The 19,655-nt window shown below is 41.0% G+C and overlaps 1 protein-coding gene across 2 annotated transcripts in view; it reads left to right on the top strand.

The window, feature by feature from the left end:
* Cpvl (carboxypeptidase vitellogenic like) overlaps positions 1–19,655 on the top strand; it is a 132,762-nt gene that overhangs the window by 88,030 nt on the left and 25,077 nt on the right. For both annotated transcript variants that reach the window (XM_046426046.2, XM_046426047.2), the window contains exon 13: positions 9,613–9,795. In XM_046426046.2, coding sequence (XP_046282002.1) covers positions 9,613–9,795 — 183 coding nt within the window. The remainder of the gene's footprint in view (positions 1–9,612; positions 9,796–19,655) is intronic.

Here is a 19,655-nt window from a genome sequence, read left to right as displayed (position 1 = left end):
GGATGCTTTATTCTCCAAACAGGGGGGAGTTGTTGTGTTTTGGGAAGGAAAAAAACCAAACAACCAAAAAACCTAATTGCAAGTTAATGGGGAAGCTTTGATGAATGGAGTCATTGAGAGAATGAGGCAGAGAATCACACCTGACCTGATACCAGGTTTTCCTGTGTAGATAAAAACATAAAGAGCACAGCAGCAGTTAGTCTTCTCTCTCTTTTCAATTTGGTGAGGAAAAGTAAGCTTTGCAACAAGACACCTGCCTTCTTTTATGAAATCGACCTGATTGGAAACCTTTCATTAATTCTGCTACCCACCTGCCTGGGGGTCTTGGGATTGATAACAACAGATGGGAATTAGGCTCTTGGGTGTAGCTTTATCTAGCTCTTTGGATGAGTGCCTCCATGCTGTCACTCTCAGGTGCTCTTGTAAGAGGAAGATAAAGTAATCTTCATGCACAAACAGCTAGTATTTTCTCAAGCTGGAAAGAAAATACATTATGGGAGAAGGGAATGCCACGGGCCAGATATACAGTGGACTGAATGCACCTTGCCCAATGTGCTGCTCACTGAACACTCTGGGCCTTGCCTGCCACTGTCCCTGTTCCTTTTGAGAGCTTCTACATGTACTTTTGCAAGTTGTTTAGCAGTTCTCCTGCAGCAAGGCCCCCTACTCTTTGCTAGTGCTGAGGGTAACTCTAGTTGGGAAGAGGCATCCAGGCCATTATTCCTGTCCTCCCCTCCAATAATCTTTGGGGAATCCACTCAATTTCTAGCATTGCTATTATATTTTGAAATTGAGGGATGGTGATAGTGATATAAGAGCAAACAGCTGGCAAGGGGAGTTGCTGGTGAGGGCGAGGGCGAAGGGGAGGGGCATTTCCCAAAGCTCCTGGCTACTTCCCTGTAAGACAGATGCTACAGGTGCATCTCCTGCTCCTCTACAGTGACATGTTTTCTAGTTGCATTAATCCAGCTGCAAGACCTGCAGACTGCTCTGCTAAGAGTGACTGTCCTTGAAAGTTACCTCTCTCTTTTGGGCACTGTTGACAAAGAGACTGATTCTTTCTAGGATATACCAAGGTGTACCAGGGCTGTCCAACAAAAATATATTGCAAGCCACATATATAATTTTCATGGTTTTTTTGGTACCAGGGATTGAACCTAGGAGTGCTTTAACATTGAGACATATCCCCAGCCCTTTTTAATATTTTGTTTAGAGACAGGATCTCTCTGAGTTGCCTAGGGCCTCACTAAATTGCCGAGGCTGGCTTTGAACTCACAAACCTTGTGCCTCAGCCTCCTGAGCCACTGGAATTACAGGCATGCACTACCATGCCTGACTTTGAAATTTCTATGAGGCTTATTAAAAATATAAAAGCAGCAGGTAGAACCAATTTTAATACTTAATATTTTTAAGATTTAATATTTTTAATATTGTCCTTAAATTCTATATACATAAAATATTATTACATCAATTTGCAAGCAATACAAAGAAATTATTGGAGTATTTGATATTCCTTACTTTGTACTAGTTCTTCAAATCAGTTTATCTTAGATTTATAACACATCTTAATTCAGACTGGACACATTTTAAGTACTCACTAGCCACTGTATCAAACAGTATAAATTGGAACTCTAGATTGTATATGGTAGACCATTTTTGTTCCTTGCTCTATAAGGCTGTTCGAGGTGGTTGGGTTGTGTGCAAATGTATGCTTGTTAATTAAGAACACTTAATGATGTGAAAAGAGACATAAATTGGTTCCTCCCAGCCTTTTAGTGGGGTGATAACATTGTGGCAAGTACACTATAGTCTTTGGAGATGATCCTTGAGTGTGACCTTGAAGCTGACCTCTGATTGACCAGGAGAACAATACTGTCTTGAATAGGTTTGCCTGGTGTGTGTGGGGGGAGGGGGTACTGTCAATTCATTATAATCCAGTTATTGATGATGGTCAGAGTAGATGCTTAAGAACTGAGGGGATCAGAGGGACAGAAGCTATGAGAATAGACCTTGAAACATGAAGAAGAGTTAAAGACTCCCTGGAGTGGGGCCTCCAAGACTATTATATTCAAACTAAAGAGAAAATATTACCCTCGGTCATTATTAAAAGTCATTTTAAGTGTGCTGTTCCAGGTAGTTGAACTTTTCTTTCAAAGATCCCTAGATTAGAGTGCTTGCTTTCTGGATCCTTTTCAAATTGGCTTCTTGTTCTCTCTAAAAGCAGCTAAAATTGTTTTAGCATAAAGTTCCAAGAAAGCAGCAATAAGCCTTGTGTGGTTATACATGCCTCTAACCCCAGCATCTTGGGAGGCTGAGGCAGAAAGATCACAAGTTCAAAGCCAGCCTCAGCAACTGGGAGAGGCCCTAGGCAAAAAGAGACCCTGTCTCAAAATAAAAAGTATAAAAATGGCTGGGATGTGGCTCGGTGGATAAGCACCCCTGAGTTCAATCCCTGGTACCAAAAAAAAAAAAAAAGAAAGAAAGTAGCCATAATTCTTTTGGCTAAAAGGCATTATTTGTATCATCCCTGGACGCCCACTCAAACTTATTAATGTACTTCCATTTTTCTTCATACAGGTTGGCACAACCACCTGGTAGAGATGTGGCAGGTACATTGAGGTTATTTATTCTCTGTCATTTTCCCTCTTGCCTTATCTTCCCTTTTGCTTAAACTTGGAAGCAAAATATCTCACTTTAAGAACACCTTGGTTGCAGAAGTAACTACTGTTTTATGTAGTCATTGCATAATTTTTTCTACTCCAGTCTTCTCCAAACAGCCCTGGGGACTCAGGCTTCCTGAGTACTACATCTGCAAATCCCTGCCAAATCACCAGAAGAAGGAAGGTCAAAGGTTTGAGTCTTGGGCAAGGAAGACCTTGTCCAAGGAAGGGTCAAAATTCTGCCTTCAGTCAGGAACGTTGCTAAAATGTTCTATTCAGCTGATTTAAAGTTCTTTTGCCAGTGAGCTTTTGGGAAACCCTGGAGAATTATCATTTGTGAAGTGGAATATTAGTGAAATCAATTCTCTTCTGTTCAGAGGAAAGGCACCGGTGGGTCATGCTAATTGCTTCAAGCAGAAAAATCTCCTGGCTCCATTGGAGTTTGTAATAGAAGAATGATAAGTAAAGCAGTCAGCAGAGGAAGTGTGGAGGACTGTGTTGTAGGAGTTTCATTGATTTAGCATCTGCAGGGAAAGTTTCTTTTTTAAAAAAAATTCTTTTTTTGATTAGGGAACAGGAGAACATTCAAAAGTAAGACAGATAGAGGCCAACTGGGAATGCCATGCAGCCTGAAATAGCTTAGGCTGCTGTTCAATCATTTCCCCAAACAGGAAACCACAAAATGTTAGAGATTAAGGTCACTAGATCATGGGGGAAAGAGCATAACGTTGTCTGCAAAGCATTATGATGTATTGTAAATGGGCCAAAATATAAGCATAAATCTTTCGACTGAAAACTCAACAACAAAAATTCAGGCTTCTCACAAAAGCACAATTTGCTTTCCTGTGTATACAGAGAGACAGAGGCTACCTCCTGAAGCACTTTCTGTAATTTTCCTAATAAGTGGAGGAGTATTCTCGGAGCATAAGGAGAAAAAGTTTGTGTTCTCTGTCAGTAATGCATGTTGTATTTTGTTTCATTTAACAACAACAAAAAAAGATAGGTAAAGTTTAGATCTGTAAGCAGACCTGACATGGTTTATCTTCAATCTTATGTTTTAATACTGGTAACAATGAAAATATATCAAAATGCATTTATGTGCAATCCTGTCCCAAACCCCTTTATCCAGGCTGTATAGGCTCTTGTTAAAAATCATGCATGTCCTTTTTTTTTTTAACCTTTGAGTATCTGGTGGCACTCCTTAACTTGTTTGAAGTGAAAATCCAAGTTTAGTGGGCATAGAGTCTCTCTAGGTGGGTGTGCAGGATCCTCCTCTGTGTCAACACTATTGGGTGCTCTCTACCTGCCTTGGAAACAGTGACCCTTCAGAGGCGTACACCCTGACTCATCCTCATCTGCTCCTTCTCCTTAGATCTATTCCAGGGAGAGGTTTTCTTGGTGAGAGAGTTAAATCCATGAATAAACTGCTGTTTTATGTCTATCTAGAACCTGAAATGTTTATAGTTTGAGTTGTGAAAATGACTAGGTTTTTCTAAGTGTTTAATAGAAAGTGACTTTTCTTGGTCCTTTTTCTAAGAAACATTTCAAGAATGAACAAGCAAAGTTTCCTTTTTTCTTCTGAGTCTCTACTGTTTAGAAAAGTTTTTTTTTTCTTTTTTAAAAATCTGCAGCCTGAGAAAGACAAAGGTCACTTCTTCTCATATCTCTTCTCTGGTGGCTTTGTCCCTAGGTTATCCATAAATATTTGTTTTATTTCCCATGAGTTGATTAAACAAGCAAACAAATAAACAAGCACACTGCATACCTAAGCAAGCATGCATTCTTGGCCGACTCAGATGAAAGGCGGCTTCCCTTGCATTTCAGATGGAAGTGACACTCACGGCCTTCAGGTCCAGGAAGGAAATAAAATAAATGAACAGAGTTGGATCGAGACCTATTGATCTTCCTTTTTTTTTTTTTACCCATGACAGAGATGTGGGTACAAAAAAATATTTTTCTCTTCTAAGAAAAACAATAGCACAGATGTTGAATAAATGGTAACCGCAGCATACTCTGTGGTGTGTGAGGACACTAGGGAAGACTGGGGCCATGTCCAAGGGGGACAGCTAGTGTACAATATCTGCCCATTTTGCTGGGTGGAAATACAGGCCCAGTGAAGTCAGAGAGTGAATAATACCTTTATATAATCTTTGTCCATAGAACCTAAGTGAAAAATGAGAGATGTCAGCAGAGTTGGACAAACAGACAAGGTTAGTCCAGAACTGGAGATAGGAACCATGTCTCATACTCAGCCAACTCAGTTTCCAGAGGCTTTTGGTAGCAATAAACATTTAGTTGTGAAAATCAGTAAGTACATGTTGGTTTGAAAGAATGGAGCCTCTTTCTGAAGGAGCTCTAGGTGGAAGTTTGGAAGTCCAGGGTCCAGGACTCAGAGCATCAAAGTTTCCTTAGTAGCAATTGTGGTCCCTTTCATCCCTGCCTCGTGGAGGAGTGTGAGAATAAAGACGTGTTCAGGAAAGCACTTTGAAGAGTTAAAAAATAAAAATAAAAATTCTTTCCTTATCTCTGCCTTTTATAAAAGGAAAAAAAAGATGCTTGTGATCCAAATCACCTAATGCCATCTCTCATAAATACTTGGATCTGGGATGAGTTTTTTAAGATGGTCTATAAATAAAAGTCAAGCTTTTTACCTAATTGTTATTAAAAATTGAGAGCTGGTAGTTTTTGAATTTTTCCATGTTATTCCCCCCCTAAGACTCATATTTTGTCAAACTGAGGCACCCAACCTCTTAGTGTTATTGTTGGTTTTGCAATTTTTTTCCTTATTAAAGCATCCTAACCACATTGACAAAACAAAACAAAAAAACTCCCAGACAATAGTGAAACTAAAACAAATCAACTACTCTTTAAATACCATAACTGCTAGTATTTTGATGTATTTCGCCCCAAGTTTGAAGAATGTTTTTTAAAATGTGGTAGTTATAGAGTTCAAACAAGTAGAATCACAGGTTTCCATTGTTTTTTTAATAAAATAAGCATTTTTGCATAACCATCAGTTTCAATGGGCTAAGCACCCAGCCCTCTCACAAAGAAAGTTCTTACAAAGGAATGCCTTGGCTCCTTGGCTGGATCCCCAGAGCTGACCAGGAAGGAAAGCGAGGAAAGAGGGTATTCAGGACTCTGTCTGGTAGGTCACTGGGAACACCTCCAACTAGCCCTTCATTTGCTTGCTTCTTGTTGTTGTTCAGATACCACTGGTAAGGCAAGTGTAGCTAAAAGCTGTATTCATCTCTGCCTGTAGACCTTGTCATTAAAAATGCCAAGGGGGTGGGATTGTGGCTCAGTGGTAGAGCGCTCGCCTAGCACGGGCAGGACCTGGGTTCAATCCTTAGCACCACATAAAAATAAAGGCATTGTGTTGTGTCCATCTATACCTAAATATTTTTTTAAAAATTCCAACAAGCCTCAAGGGTAGATTTTCCCCAGATTGTTCTAGTTTTACTACTGAAAGTCCTGCATCCTGAGAAACTCCTCAGTCCAGGTGAACTGTGAGAGTTGGTGCGAGTGAGGTGCCCATCTTTAGTGGTTGGCCAACATGTTGGGCTTAGGTGCTGACCTGGACCTTCTCTGACTCAGGGTGTGAATTGCCAGCATGGGTCCTTGGCTTCAGGACCACATCTACAATGCCATGCCACTTCAGCTCAGAGGCACTGGATCCTGGGATATCTCACCCATTCTTCCACCCCAGAGGCACACAATTGAATATTTCTGTGGGGGCATATAGGAGTAAATATGACACTTAGATAAAATTAAAAGCTCTGGGGCCAGGTGCAGTGGTGCACGCCTGTATTCCCAGCAGCTTGGGAGGCTGAGGCAAGTGAGAGAAGCCCTCAGCAACTTATGAGACCCTGTCTCAAAATAAAAAGAGTTGGAGATGTGGCTCAATGGTAAACAGGCCCTGGGTTAGTACTAAAAAAATAAATGAATTTAAAGATAAAATAAAAGCTCTGGGAATCTTACATTGAAAGCTGGCCACTTGTAATACCAGGTCTAAAATCATTTTGCTTGATCATTATGTTTGTCAGGGTTCTTCAGGGTAACAGAGCCAAGAGCATATATATGATTATAGAAGGGACTTTATCAGGTTGGCCTACATGATCAGAGGCTGAATAGTCCCACCATGGCTAGCTGTAGATTGAAGAGCTAGGAAACTAGTAGCTGCTGAGTCTCAGAGGCTGGAAGCCTCAGAATAAGAGGGATGAGTGATGCAGCATCAGCTGGAGGCTGAAGGCTGGAAGCCCCCTGGAGAGCTGGTGGCACAATTTCCCCATTCTAAGGCTGAAGAATCTGGAGTCTGATGTAGTCTGCTGCCCATGGAAGATGCAGCCACAAAATGTACCTGCCAAAGAAGGGCGGAGCCTGCACACTTCCTCTCCTGCTCCTTTGTTTCATCTGGGACCCCAGCCGATTGGATGGTGCACCTCATCTCCAGGACAGGTCTCCCCACGCAGTCCACTGACCCACACGCCAACTGCCTCTGGAAGGACCTTTGCAGACACATCCAGAAGTGTGCTTTACCAGCTTTCTAGGCATCTTTTCATCCAATCAAGTTGGCAACCAAGATTAGCCATCATAATCATTAATCTGATTTCCTTCCTGTTGCATTGGGCTTATGTGCTCCTTAGAAGTTAAAAAATGTTTTCTTTGCTTTGCAAAGGAAGGAGTTCCATTTACCTCCCACAGTAGTTCCATTTACCTCCCTATGCACATTGCACAAGCCAGATTACAAGTTCAGTTCTTCACTGCCTTGTTCTACAGACTTGCGCTCTTATTTATGAGGAGTATTGAATAAGAAGGGAAACTGCTCAAGGTTGGGTTTCCAGTTCAGGAAACATATGCTATAAACCGTACATTGAAGCCCATTTTTACCATAATCTGTGGATTTCACTATTGTGCCAAAAGAGTGAAAGAAAGTGATGATAGTAAAGGTAGCTGCAAGAAACACTTCTGGGAGCAGATGCAAGCTGCATATGGGGCCATGGAGAGCAAAAATAAATAGTTGCACTTGTGTATTTGCTAGTTAATCAGCATCTTTTCATTGATTTCTAGAAGAGGAGTTAGTTTATACAGGATTATCTTTGTTAATCAGCTATAAACAGGCCTTCCTAGAATGTTGAAGTATTTAAGCCTTGTTCGCTGGTACCCATCATATGTAATTGTTTCCATACTTTTGGCCAACGCAGCTGTAGAGGTTTTGCATAGGCCAGAAATAAAGACTCAAGGTCTTTGAGGCCCACTTTTTCTTTGTATAAACAATGCAAATATTTTATTGTTGTAGTTGACTTGAATTTTTTTAAAAGAGGATTTAAATCTATCAGGATTTTTTTCCCTTGGGTTTCTGTGGAGGAGGGTGGGGGTGGTGATGTGACTGAGGAACATGAAAGGCCCCAAGTTCCTGGAGGAGAGGCCCAGGACTCTTTCATCTTAGCCTGAATCCTGTCTCGCCGCTGCTTGAGGATTTGGGGTGTGTAAAGTCCTGGGCTTTTTAATTATGCTTAAGCCTTTTAAGAAGCCTGTGCCATGAAGGCAGAGATGGAAACATATGCAGTGAAACATTTGATATCCAATTTGAGGATTCTGCCAAAGCCTCCAGATACTTCAAAGGTTGAATGGAGTTGAGGGAAACCTCTTTGTTGAGTAGAGTGTCAATGGCGTAAGAAGAATAAGAAACAAAGGGGGGAAAGGACTCCGATTTTTACCATCTAAATTAACCAACTGTATTAACATTATCAAACTTTCCATTCCATGTATGTGAATGTGTCCACCTGTTTTACGTTTATAATCGTGATAGGCCTTGTATTTGAATTTCAGGGTTCATACTTAACATTATATGACAAGCCATCTCCTGCATCATGGCGTGACTCCATTAAATGTTTTAAATGGCTTTACAGCATCCCATAGAACTCCTATGTATTTAACTCTTCACCAATTACAGGACTTTCAGATTGTGTTTTGAGTTCTCGATTATAATAAGACTCAGTGAATATAGAAATTCCATTCATTCCTTTGAGCTTATTTGCATAGAGTACACTCCACAACTGAGATTGCTGGGCCAGAGAGTCTCAGTACTTGTAAGTCAGTTTCACACACAAGTTAAAAATTGGGAAGAAAAGAGTAGCAGTGCCTCAGCATTGTTTTTCCTATATTGTCCATCAGCTCAGGGGGAAATTGCCTTCTAGGAAGAAAGGACAGTCCCCACTGTGGGCAAATGGCATCTTATTTAACAAGAGGAAGTCTGAGAAACCACATGGCGGGCATCACTGCCTCCAGCAAGTAACAAGAGCTGAGGCACCTACCTCTGTCTGCTTCCAAGAATCACAGTTGCTAAGGGACTCAATTGAGGTAGGAAGACAGAGCAACACTGATCAGCAGCACCCGAGAAAAAGCCCAGTTTGCAGCTCCAGCAGTGCCTGAAAGCGATTAATGAAACACAGGCCGCGTGAAATCCCAGGGTGCAGTATTCCTTAGTTCCACTAAACATAATCACAGTCGTTGTCGTTGAACCGGACATCCATGTGAAGCCCAGATACACACACATACAGACACAGGTACTCGTGGTCTCTCTCTGTGCATATATATTCATATATATCTGTATAAATATGTGTGCATATAATAAACATATATTTCTGGGTAATTAATACAGCTCAAATGTTTTTTACAACCAGGTGAGGCCTTTTTGCAGATTTCTATAAAGAATCAAACTTTTGGAAGGATGCAATGGTTGAAACAGGGCTTGAATTTATTACAGGTGGTTGGAGTGTGCCTACCTGGAAGGACATAACCTCTGATCTGTGGGGCTGGACTCTTGGAGCACGATATCAAAGAAGTTCAAGTGGCCTTTTCCCTCTCACTGGCTCTTTCTGTCTACCTAGCTAAGTTTGTCAGCCTTACCTTCTGAATTCCCTTTGCTGACAGCTCTGTCTCATTTCAGGTTCTTCTCTACAATGGCCAACTGGATATTATTGTGGCGGCTTCCCTGACAGAGCGCTCCTTGATGACCATGAACTGGAAAGGATTCCGTAAATACAAGAAGTCAAGAAGAGTAGTCTGGAAGATCTTTAAATCTGATAATGAAGTGGCTGGTTACGTCCGGCAAGTGGAAAACTTCCATCAGGTATGGAACCGCGTGGCAGCATACAGGTTGTAGAAATGGGAGAGTAGGACTGAAAACAAAGTCTGAATCCTAATAAGGCCTGGGTGTGGCCTTGCTTTCCACAGAGGAGGGGGGTCTGAGTTCATGTCAAAGGACATAGGACTTGACATGGAAGCAGACAGACTTTAGGCACTGCTCAAGAGATAAAGGAGCAGTGAAAAAGAATAGTTAGCCCAAAGTGACAGATCATTAACCAAAGAATTACAGTTCATTTGGGAACAAAGAGGAGCTTGACAAATCACTTGAGGAAGGGTCAATATAATTTCCCCTGGAAGATATGCGACCACACTTTTATATTTCCATATGGAGCCCTAAGGCAGTCTCTCTCGCTGTACCCCTGTGTGACCTCCACGTCATGGGTCAGATGTTACTCTGGTGATTTTCCTTTCTCATAATGTCCTCTTTAAATTTTGGAGTCAGGGATCTGCTGGTATCATCAAATGAATTAGGAAGTGTCTTCTCTTTCAGGTGTCTCACATAATCTTTCAGTGTCAGGAAAATTCATTGGTGAATTCTTAAAATTCATCAGGGCTTGAGGGTTTCTTTGAGGGGAAGTGATTCAATTTCTATAGATATTGGAGCAATCAGTTTTCCTATTTCTTCTTGTATCAGTTTCCATAGGCTGTAATATTTTCAGGAATTTTTGTATTTGATCTGAAATTTCAAATTCATTAACATCAAATTGCTTTTGTGATGTCATCACTTCATGTCTCTTAAGATGTATGGCGACATTTTCCATTTTCTTGCCTGAGGTAAAACAAATTTACTATTTTTTCAAGGAACCATTTTTGTCTTTGTTGATTTTTTCTATTGTATTTTTACTTTCTGTTTTATTAATTTGTGCTTTTATCCCGTTGTCGTCTTACTATAATTTTCCTCATATATGATTTACTATTTTTTTTAACTTTTTCAGTTACTTAGTTTATGAATTTAAAGCCTTTCTTCATTTCTAGTATACACTCAATGGGATGAATTTGTTAGGTCTAGCCTTAAGTACACCTGAAGTTTGTCATAGTTTTATTATGATTTAATTAAAATGTTAATTAATTTTAACATTCATTAATATTAGCTAATTAATTAGTATTTAAAAAGTCATAATTTCCGTGGTGTTTTATCTCCTTTGGCCTAGGTGTCTTGCTTAATTAAAGTGTATTGCTTAGTGTCCCAACATTTTGTTTGTTTTTGCATTCATTTCAAGCATAAGGAAACATACGCTGTTCAGAAAACATATTCTTTTTTTCTTTTTAAATAGTTTAATTACTGTTTAATTCATATAGAAAATATATTCCTTATAATTTTGTTTATTTTAAATTTACTTTGTGCCCTCTAAGATGGTTGTTTTTGGTAAATGCTCCTTGTATACTTATGAAAAAGGTATATTTTGTGGTTGTTGGTTATACTGCTTTATGTGTCTATTAGGACAGTTTCTAACAATTTTTTGTTCAATTCTTAATATTCTTAACCCTGCCCACCTTGGATTTTATTTTCCTTTTTCTTCTCCTTGTTCTATTAGTTAACAAAGAGTCCTGTTAAAAATCTCTCACTATAGGGGCCGGGGATATAGCTCAGTTGGTAGAGTGCTTGCTTCGTGCCCAAGGCCCTGGGGTCAATCCCCAGCACCACACACACACACACACACACACACACAAAAGACAATTCTCACTATCTCACTATAATTGAAGATATATCTATTCTCCTTTTATATCTATTTTTACTTTATTTTGTGTTGTGTTTTTTTAAAAATATTTATTTATTTTTAGTTGTAATTGGACACAATACCTTTATTTATTTATTTTTATGTGGTTCTGAGGATCGAACCCAGAGCCTGGCACCGATAATCGAACTGATCTACTGCTGAGCCACAACCCCAGCCCCTAATTTTATATTGTTAATTAATTATATACAACTATAGACGTGTTACATTTTATTAGTATTAAATCTTTATTCTTTTGAAAAAAAATTTTTATCTATAATGATGCTTCTTGTCTTTAAAGTCTAATTTGTTGATAATAGCACAACTACATGAGCTTTCTTTTGAAACCATGTACATGACATCTTTTTTTGAACTTTTTCCTTTCAATCTTTCTATAACCTTTTGTTTAGGGGAGTCTCTTTTAAGCAGCATAGAGTGGTGTGGTGTTTTTTTTTTTTTATGGATCCTAACACTATTTCTTAATTCTACTATTCCATTCACATTCAGTGTAATTACCAGTTGTTCCTAATTCTGTTGTTTTATTATTATTTTGTTTGTCCTGTTTGCTCTGTATTTTCCTTTTCCTTTATTACATTCTCTTTTATAACTCAAGTGTTTCCATCATTTCATTTTTCTCATCCATAAGCTTGTTAGCTGTGGTTTCTTTTCATCTTGGTTAGTGATGACCCTAGACAGTACAATGTAAATTCTAGTCTTGTTTCATCCTAATATAAATTAGAATTTTGTCACTTTTCCAGACAAATTCAGGAATCTCAGAACACTGATTCTTCCCTACAATGCTCCTGCTTTCTGTATTATTCTTTGAAAAGTCCATATCTAGTTTACATATGCTAAGATGCTGTTTGCAGCCCTTGATACTGGGAGCCCCTGGGAGTTACCCATAAATCTACCCTTTTATTTGCACTTCAGTTTTTCTTGCATTTATTACCTATAGAAATCTCATTGGCATTTATTTTAGAAATGTTATGTTGACATTTTTTTTCTGTTTTTTTTTTTTATCTTAAAAAGTCTTTCTGTTGCCTTTAATTGTGGAGGACATTTCCCGTGTAGTAGTATCTTAGCTTGGCAACACCTTTCGTGAAACACTTGAAAGATATTCCTCTGTTATCCTCAGACTTGCATCGTTTCTAATGAGAAGTGAGCAATCCATTTTATTGCTGCTCCTTGGATGGTGATCCATGTTTTGTTTTATTTTTGTTTGGGGATTTTTTCCCCACCTGATTATTTATTAAGATTTTCATTTTCCAGAGATTTTCCTGTTTGTTCTTATAAAGAGTGAATATAAATATGTATCCTGCTTGCGTTTCTTGAACTTCTTGAAACGGTATCTTCTGTTAGTGTCTGAAAAATCTTCAGATACATTTCTTCAAATATTTCTTGTGCTGTACTCTTTTCTCTTGAAGACTGTGTTTACACAAATGCTAGACCTTTTCATTTTATCCCTTATAGCTTTTTATGCTTCAATTTGGAGACTTTCTATTGAACTTTCATTTAGATCTCTGTTCTTCTCTTACTGCTATGTCTACGGTATGGTTTAACCCATTTATTCATTTTAAAAAATGCATTTAACCTACCTGCTGTGGACTGGATTCTGTACATAACTCTTTCCCCATTCTAATGTCCTCACCCCTAATATGACTCACCCCTAATGAATAGACTTAAAAATTTACAGGTGATAACTAAGGTTAAATGGGGTCGCAGGGATGAGGTTCTGACTTAATGTCCTTGGTGTCCTTTCAAGAAAAGATACCCGAGAGCTTACTGGTTTATAGTCTCTCTGCCGTATGAGGACACAGTAAGAAGGCAATGAACCAGGAAGAGATCCCTCACCTGGAACTACATTGCCTAACACCTTGATCTTGGATTTCCCAGTCTCCAGAATCATTAAAAATAAGTTCCTTTTGTTGAGGCCACCTGGTCTATGGTATTTGCACAGAACTGTGGAGAGGATTCAGCTAAGTTAATAAGTTTAGAACATTACCTGACATAATAAATTTGCTATTTTCTTACCCTAGATCACTTACAAGTGATATATATATATATGAATGATCTGGGAAAATATTTTATTTAAAACCAAACCATCAGGGCAAGTTGTAATGTTAATATTGAGGCCATTCAGGGTAAATATGAATGTTGAGCTGCCAGGACCAATGGACATGTCACCTCCCGGTCCTGATGAGGAGCTCCCTGGAACACACAGGCTCCCCTCAAGCTTCTGTGAGGGTTGCGACCGACACCTGTTATTTTAGGTCCCGGATCAGCCTCACGCCACACTCCAGTGCCTAGCATTGCACACGTGTCGTGCTTGGCTCTTTGCACAGAACGTCCAGTTTGGGAGGCCAGATTGCTGCTTCAGGGCAGCATGAGCCATGGAGGTGGGAAAAGGAATTGGCCGCCAGTCAGAAACCAGTGGCAAATATCACACTAAACCTGGCGACTCTTCTGTGAATGCAAAACACATTTAGAGATGAAATGGCACTTCTCTGACTGCCAAAAAAATGGGTAACAAAAGAAGCAGGGCCCACATATGTTTGTGATAGGGAGTGTTTTACCACGCAGCAAGGGCTCTGCATTTTATATAGGTGATTTTAAAATGTTGGCAGAGACCCTCCCCCGTAGTGCCTCAGCGGTGGTGGACTACAGGGTGGGTGCGTGGTGATGGGAGGACGGAAGGAGGAGAGACAGCTCCCGTGTGAACAAAGGCATTCTCTGTAAGGCTCGGATCCCGGAACACTGTCCAAATGTCAAGCATCTGATAATGAAAAAAACGGACCTCAGCCATGGACTTGCTTTTCAACATCAAGCACACAAAACAGAAGCACGTGGATGTGTCTGCCAAGAAATAAACTGAATGCTCTGCCAAACACCACAGCTCTTAATTTAAAAAATCTAATCGAAAGGAGTCTTGTCTCTGGATGGTTACCTCAGACATCCGCTTCAAGGAGTGCTGTTGAACCTGGGCCCAGAGCAGGAGCCATTTCCCTACCTCTTCGAGTTGAACGATGCCCCAGGAGGCCAAGTGCAGCTCCAATCAGGCTTCAGAGATCCGAAGAATCTAGTTTCACCTGTGGGTTCTAGCCTGGAAGGTAGTGAGTCTTTGGAATGGGTACCATTCTAAGAATCAGAGCCTGCCCTGTAGTGTAATCTGGAGCTAAAGACTCTTTGAGCCTGTTTGTAAAATGCAGGATTCAGACTGAATTATCTCTAAAATAACTTCTAATGAAACTTTTATTAATAACTTTTATTTTATTAATAACTTTTATTTCATGAATGCTCAGAGGTGCTCAGTTAACAAGAAACGTGGAAGAGTAGAATGGTCTTCAGCAAGGTCATAATTCCCTCTACACTTACGTATATGTGTACATGTATCTATTTATATTCCTATCCACAGAGAGGATATATCTGAAAGGCAACTCTCAGGCTAACGGAGCCAAGATCATGGGTGGCCTCCACACTGGCAATGACTCTGAGCTCTTTCTGATGTTATCACTGGGTCCCAGAGATCTGATCCTTTCTCCTTGTTCACAGCCCATGACCATCACTGTCAAGGCCACCCACCTGCTCCTTTTGGAATCTTTCCTGTGCCCTTCTCCAAATTTCAATGTCCCAGTCTGCGTCGATGTTCTCACACTGCTTTAGAAATCAGACCATTTTTGTACCTAGGTCATTGAATCCTTGTATCAGCCCCAAAGATATTTTGACTCCACAGTTAGGAATAAGACATTTTAATCAGTACTATGGCCACATTGGATGAATTTCTTTAAAAGCATGTTTCTGGCTTAACCCTTATTAAGCTAAATGTCCCAAAGAAAGCAACAGGGTCATTTCCAATTTTGTCTTTATTTTACTGAAAATATTTTTATTGAAATAAGGGTTGGAGTCACTGATCAGTTTTCCTTCTTCTTGCTTCTGCCATCAGGAGTTTTGCATAAATTGACAACAAATCTACAACCCTCCACCCCCACTGTAGTAGCCTCCTAGTTATCTAGTCCAGCCTTACACGGCCTGGAAAACAGAAGCCAACAGCTGGTTGGCATTGTGTTCTTGGCTCATGCCAGCTCTGTATTGTTAACCATACCAGGATGTCCGCATAGTTGCCAAAACAAATAAACAAACAAAACAAATAACAACAACAACAAAAAAAAAAAACCCCACAAGAACAACACAAATCCAATTTCCCTGATGAGCCATGGGGACTTGTGTTTTAGGTTTTCAGTGGCAGTATTGATTCAGGTTTATTCAGTAGTTACGGGATGGATTATCTCAGTGAGGTAGAATTTGACAGTTAGAACAAATCTCTGATCTCATTTCCCAGGTGAGGACTCTGAGGCCCAGAGGTTAAGTGACTTTCTCAAAGTCTCCTTCCTATTTCAGGTCCCTGCTGAGATGAGATTCCTCTATCCCTCTTTCTCTGCTTCCTAAGTATACCTGCCACTGGAATGGCAGAATCACAGCAGTACCCTGGGACAGGTGGAATCGGAGCCTGTGTATGTGTCAGCTCCAATTAAATCAGACATGAGAAGTAATAAATTTCATATCCAGGGTCAGCTCTGAGTCCCATCCTGGGTGACCACCCACTACAGACACAGAATATCAGATTTTTTTAAAAAGATGCTAGAGCGTAGTTGGTGGTATGGCCAGGCTCATCTGGTGCTGAGAGAGTTATGGCTTTATCTAAGAACCTGTGCTATAATGAAAGAATGCATGCTGGAATTGCAAAATGAGCAGAGAAGAGGGTGGGCGGAGTCATGGATGAGAGCACAGGGCAGGACAGGGCACATCCTCTGGTTCACAGCAGGGAGCTTAGGGGAGCTGGAAAAGCACCCCAGAAAGGGATCGTGGGGATCAGAGGGATGGTGGCCTCAGGGGTGCATGTTCCATTGTCACTACTGGGGAGCTACAGAAGGTTTTTTAAGCACATTTTCACAACTGTTGTTTGGGAAGTTTACAATGGAAGCAATAGAATAAATTTAGAACCAGAGACCCTGGAAACAGGATGTTAGGTTAGGAATTTCACTGGGAGAAGATTGTCCATCCGCTGCATTCTCAGACCCTAACATGATCGTAGCTTTGGAGTGTCAAAGCTGTGAGTATGGATTCCCTGTTGGAGAGATGGTGCTTACTGTATCCGTACCACCTTAAAAGCTGGGGATCCTCCAGGAGAGAACCATATGCTGGTATCCCTGATCCTCTCCTCAGCCATAGTGAGAACCTCCAGGCCCTAAAGCACAAGTGCTACACCAAGTCTTACACACTGACCCCAGCCTGACCCTGACCCTGACCCAAGTTTGCCACATAGGGCCCCCAGACCTAGGGTCTGCCACCCTTTCCCAAGGGGCTTCTCCCCAGACGCTGTTTTCCTGCAGGAATCCGACCCTCAGCTAGAACCTACTTTTAGAAAAACCTAAGGAGCACAGTGTGCTTGGAGCTTATCTGTTCTGGGGAATAGTCATGGAGGCAGTTGGTTAAAGAGCCCAGTGTGAGTTCAATTTTGCCATCTACTGGCTGTGGGTTGGTTACTGGTTCTGTCAACTCTGAATGAGGACAGTTACTTGGCAGGGATTCAGAGGAGATGCTAAGGACAGCTACCAATTATTCATCCTTTGTGAAGCCTTGGGCTGTGGTCTGCCACATGCTTCTATGTGTGTGTTGAGCTCATGAAACCCTAATAGCTACCATGTAATTTATGGCATGGTATTAACTAATTTATAAATGAGGAAAAAGAAGGTTCACCTAAGAAAGTTGCCTAAGGCGTCAAATAGGAATAGTATCTATAACTGGATAATCTAAATCTCGATCCTTCCATTGCACCACAGTATCTCTAAGTACCTATGAGAGCAGCGAAGGAGGGAGGAGCCAGAACGCTCCAGTTGGCTATGCCTAGGCCACATACCTGCCCTTGGGGTGAGTACCTGGCAGTGGTGGCCAGCAGAAGGGGTGTGTGGTGCAGTGCCCACACAGGCTGCTTTGTTCTCTAGAGGCAAGAATAGCTCTGCTTACAGGAAGAAGTTGGGAGAAGCACAATATGCAGACAGAGTGACGGTAGACACAGCTTTCTAAAATGACATTTGCTCCAGTGTGTTCCCTACACTACACACAATGCAAAAACATAGGGAAGAATGAGCACAGCCCTTTGAGAGGAAGGGACTGTCAGGCCAGGACTTGAACTTTCTCACAGACAATCCACGAAGGGCATCACAGACAGTGAGCCACCTGCTTGTCTTGGATTTCTTTTTAACAACTCATTTTTTTTTTAAATTTTAAACTTCATGAAATAATGGCTCCAGGAAAGTCTTCAGAAGCCCTTGAACGTGCTGACATGATGGGAGGAAGCAAAGAGCAAGAAATGCAACCCTGGCGTTTGCCTGGTCCACAGGGATGAGAAGTCATAAAAATAATATCTGATGGAGGAAAGTGTCTATTACAGAAATTTGAGACAATGATCACCAAATACAGTTAGTTCCCTGGAAAAGTGGTTTGGCTTTGTTACAGCTATTGTTAAACAGTCTTCATTTCCCTCCTCCGAGCTCTGTCACTTTCTGTGAAGAGAGGTATCCTAATTTACCCTGTCCACATCTCCGTCTCCCAGACCTAGAGAAATTCCTTCTGTCCATTGACGGGAATCAGTGAACAGGGAACTGGAACATAACAATCCAACCATGCCCCACCTCCCAACTAGAGCTTCACGGTAGGGTTCTCCAAAAGCAGGCATTGAGGCAAGGTTTGGGATGCAGGTTGATTATCAGGGATTGTCACCAGTGGAAGGAATGGGGAACTAGGATTGGACTAGGGGAGAAAGAGAGAATCATGATGCAGGGAGAATTCTGGGAAGAGTATCTTCCAATAGAATGTCCCACTTTGGGCCACCACAGCCAGGCCTTACACATGCACCCACTTGGTCACCAAATAAAGGCTGTCCCAGAATGATGTCAGGGGCCATTCTCTGCAGCTGAGACTACCCTGCATGGGGCTGATAGCTGGGGGCTATCTGTTCACTGCATCTCAGGAGCTGGTCTTTTTACCAGGAAGGCCACACAGATGATGTAATCCATATACTCAGGGATGGCAGGGAGACAGGAGCTAGTGATATGCCTAAGGTCGGGTGAGAAATCTATCCTCCTTCACATGACACAAGATCAAGCAATTCAGTGTGATTCTGTCTTACTGCATTAAAAAGATGGATCAAGGCCTTGATTTTTAACAAGGTAGAAATTTCCTATCTTTCAGGAAAAAGAACCAAGAATTGTCTGTAAATATGTTCCTTTCCCATTTATTGATTGTGGAATAACAAACCACTGAAAAACTTAGTGGCCTGAAATTAACAGTTTATTATTTCTCACAATTCTGTGGCTTGAATGGGCTCAGCTGGGTAGTTCCGATTCGTAAAGGGTGACTGCATTCAGCTTGGAGGTTGGCTGGAGCTGGGCATCCGTGCTGGTCCTCTCTTCTCCAGTGCTCTCTCCCTGTAGTCTCTTATGTCATGAGAGGACCTGGACTTCTTTACAGCATGATGGCTGGTCTCCCAAACTGAGAAGCAGAAGATGCCAGTCCCTTTTAAGCCTGCACTCAAAAGCTCCAGAATGTTATTTTCATTGCAGTGTCTTGATCGAAGCAAATCACAGAGTAAGGCCAGACTCCTCTTGGGGGCAAGAATGGCAAAGAATTTGGAACCCTCATTAATCCACTACTTTTCCCTAAACCATTGTGTCTCAACCCTTGCAGATGTGGATTCCCAGGCCTCCTGTCCTGCAACTAGAGCATTGGTATTTAAGGTTCTTTAGGGTTCTAATATGCAGCTAGATTGAACACTCTGTACTATGCTGTCTTTTGAACTTCTGTTGACACTGACATGGCCTCCATCTTCTAGGAAACCCATGTGGCTTATGTGTGGTGTGGATAAACTTCTATTCAAATTCCTAAAGACCACACAAAATCTTGATTGATTTTACTTACTTACAGAGCCAACAGGAAACGGAGAACATAGTTCTGCTCTTAATAGAGTAGCCACTGATCTTGAAGCATCACATTTAGAAAGTGATGTCCACAGCTCCAGATCCCTGAAATCCTCAGCCCAAATCTTAAGCTAAATGGTGGACCTCAGTCCCTG

The sequence above is a fragment of the Marmota monax genome, unplaced genomic scaffold, assembly GCF_021218885.2.
Source record: "Marmota monax isolate L192 unplaced genomic scaffold, Marmota_monax_Labrador192_F-V1.1 WCK01_AAM20220418_F8-fsc00133, whole genome shotgun sequence".
In the NCBI taxonomy this organism is placed as follows: Eukaryota; Metazoa; Chordata; class Mammalia; order Rodentia; family Sciuridae; genus Marmota; species Marmota monax.
The sequence above is the reverse complement of the archived record's forward strand: the minus strand, read 5'-3'. Positions and strand labels throughout refer to the sequence as shown.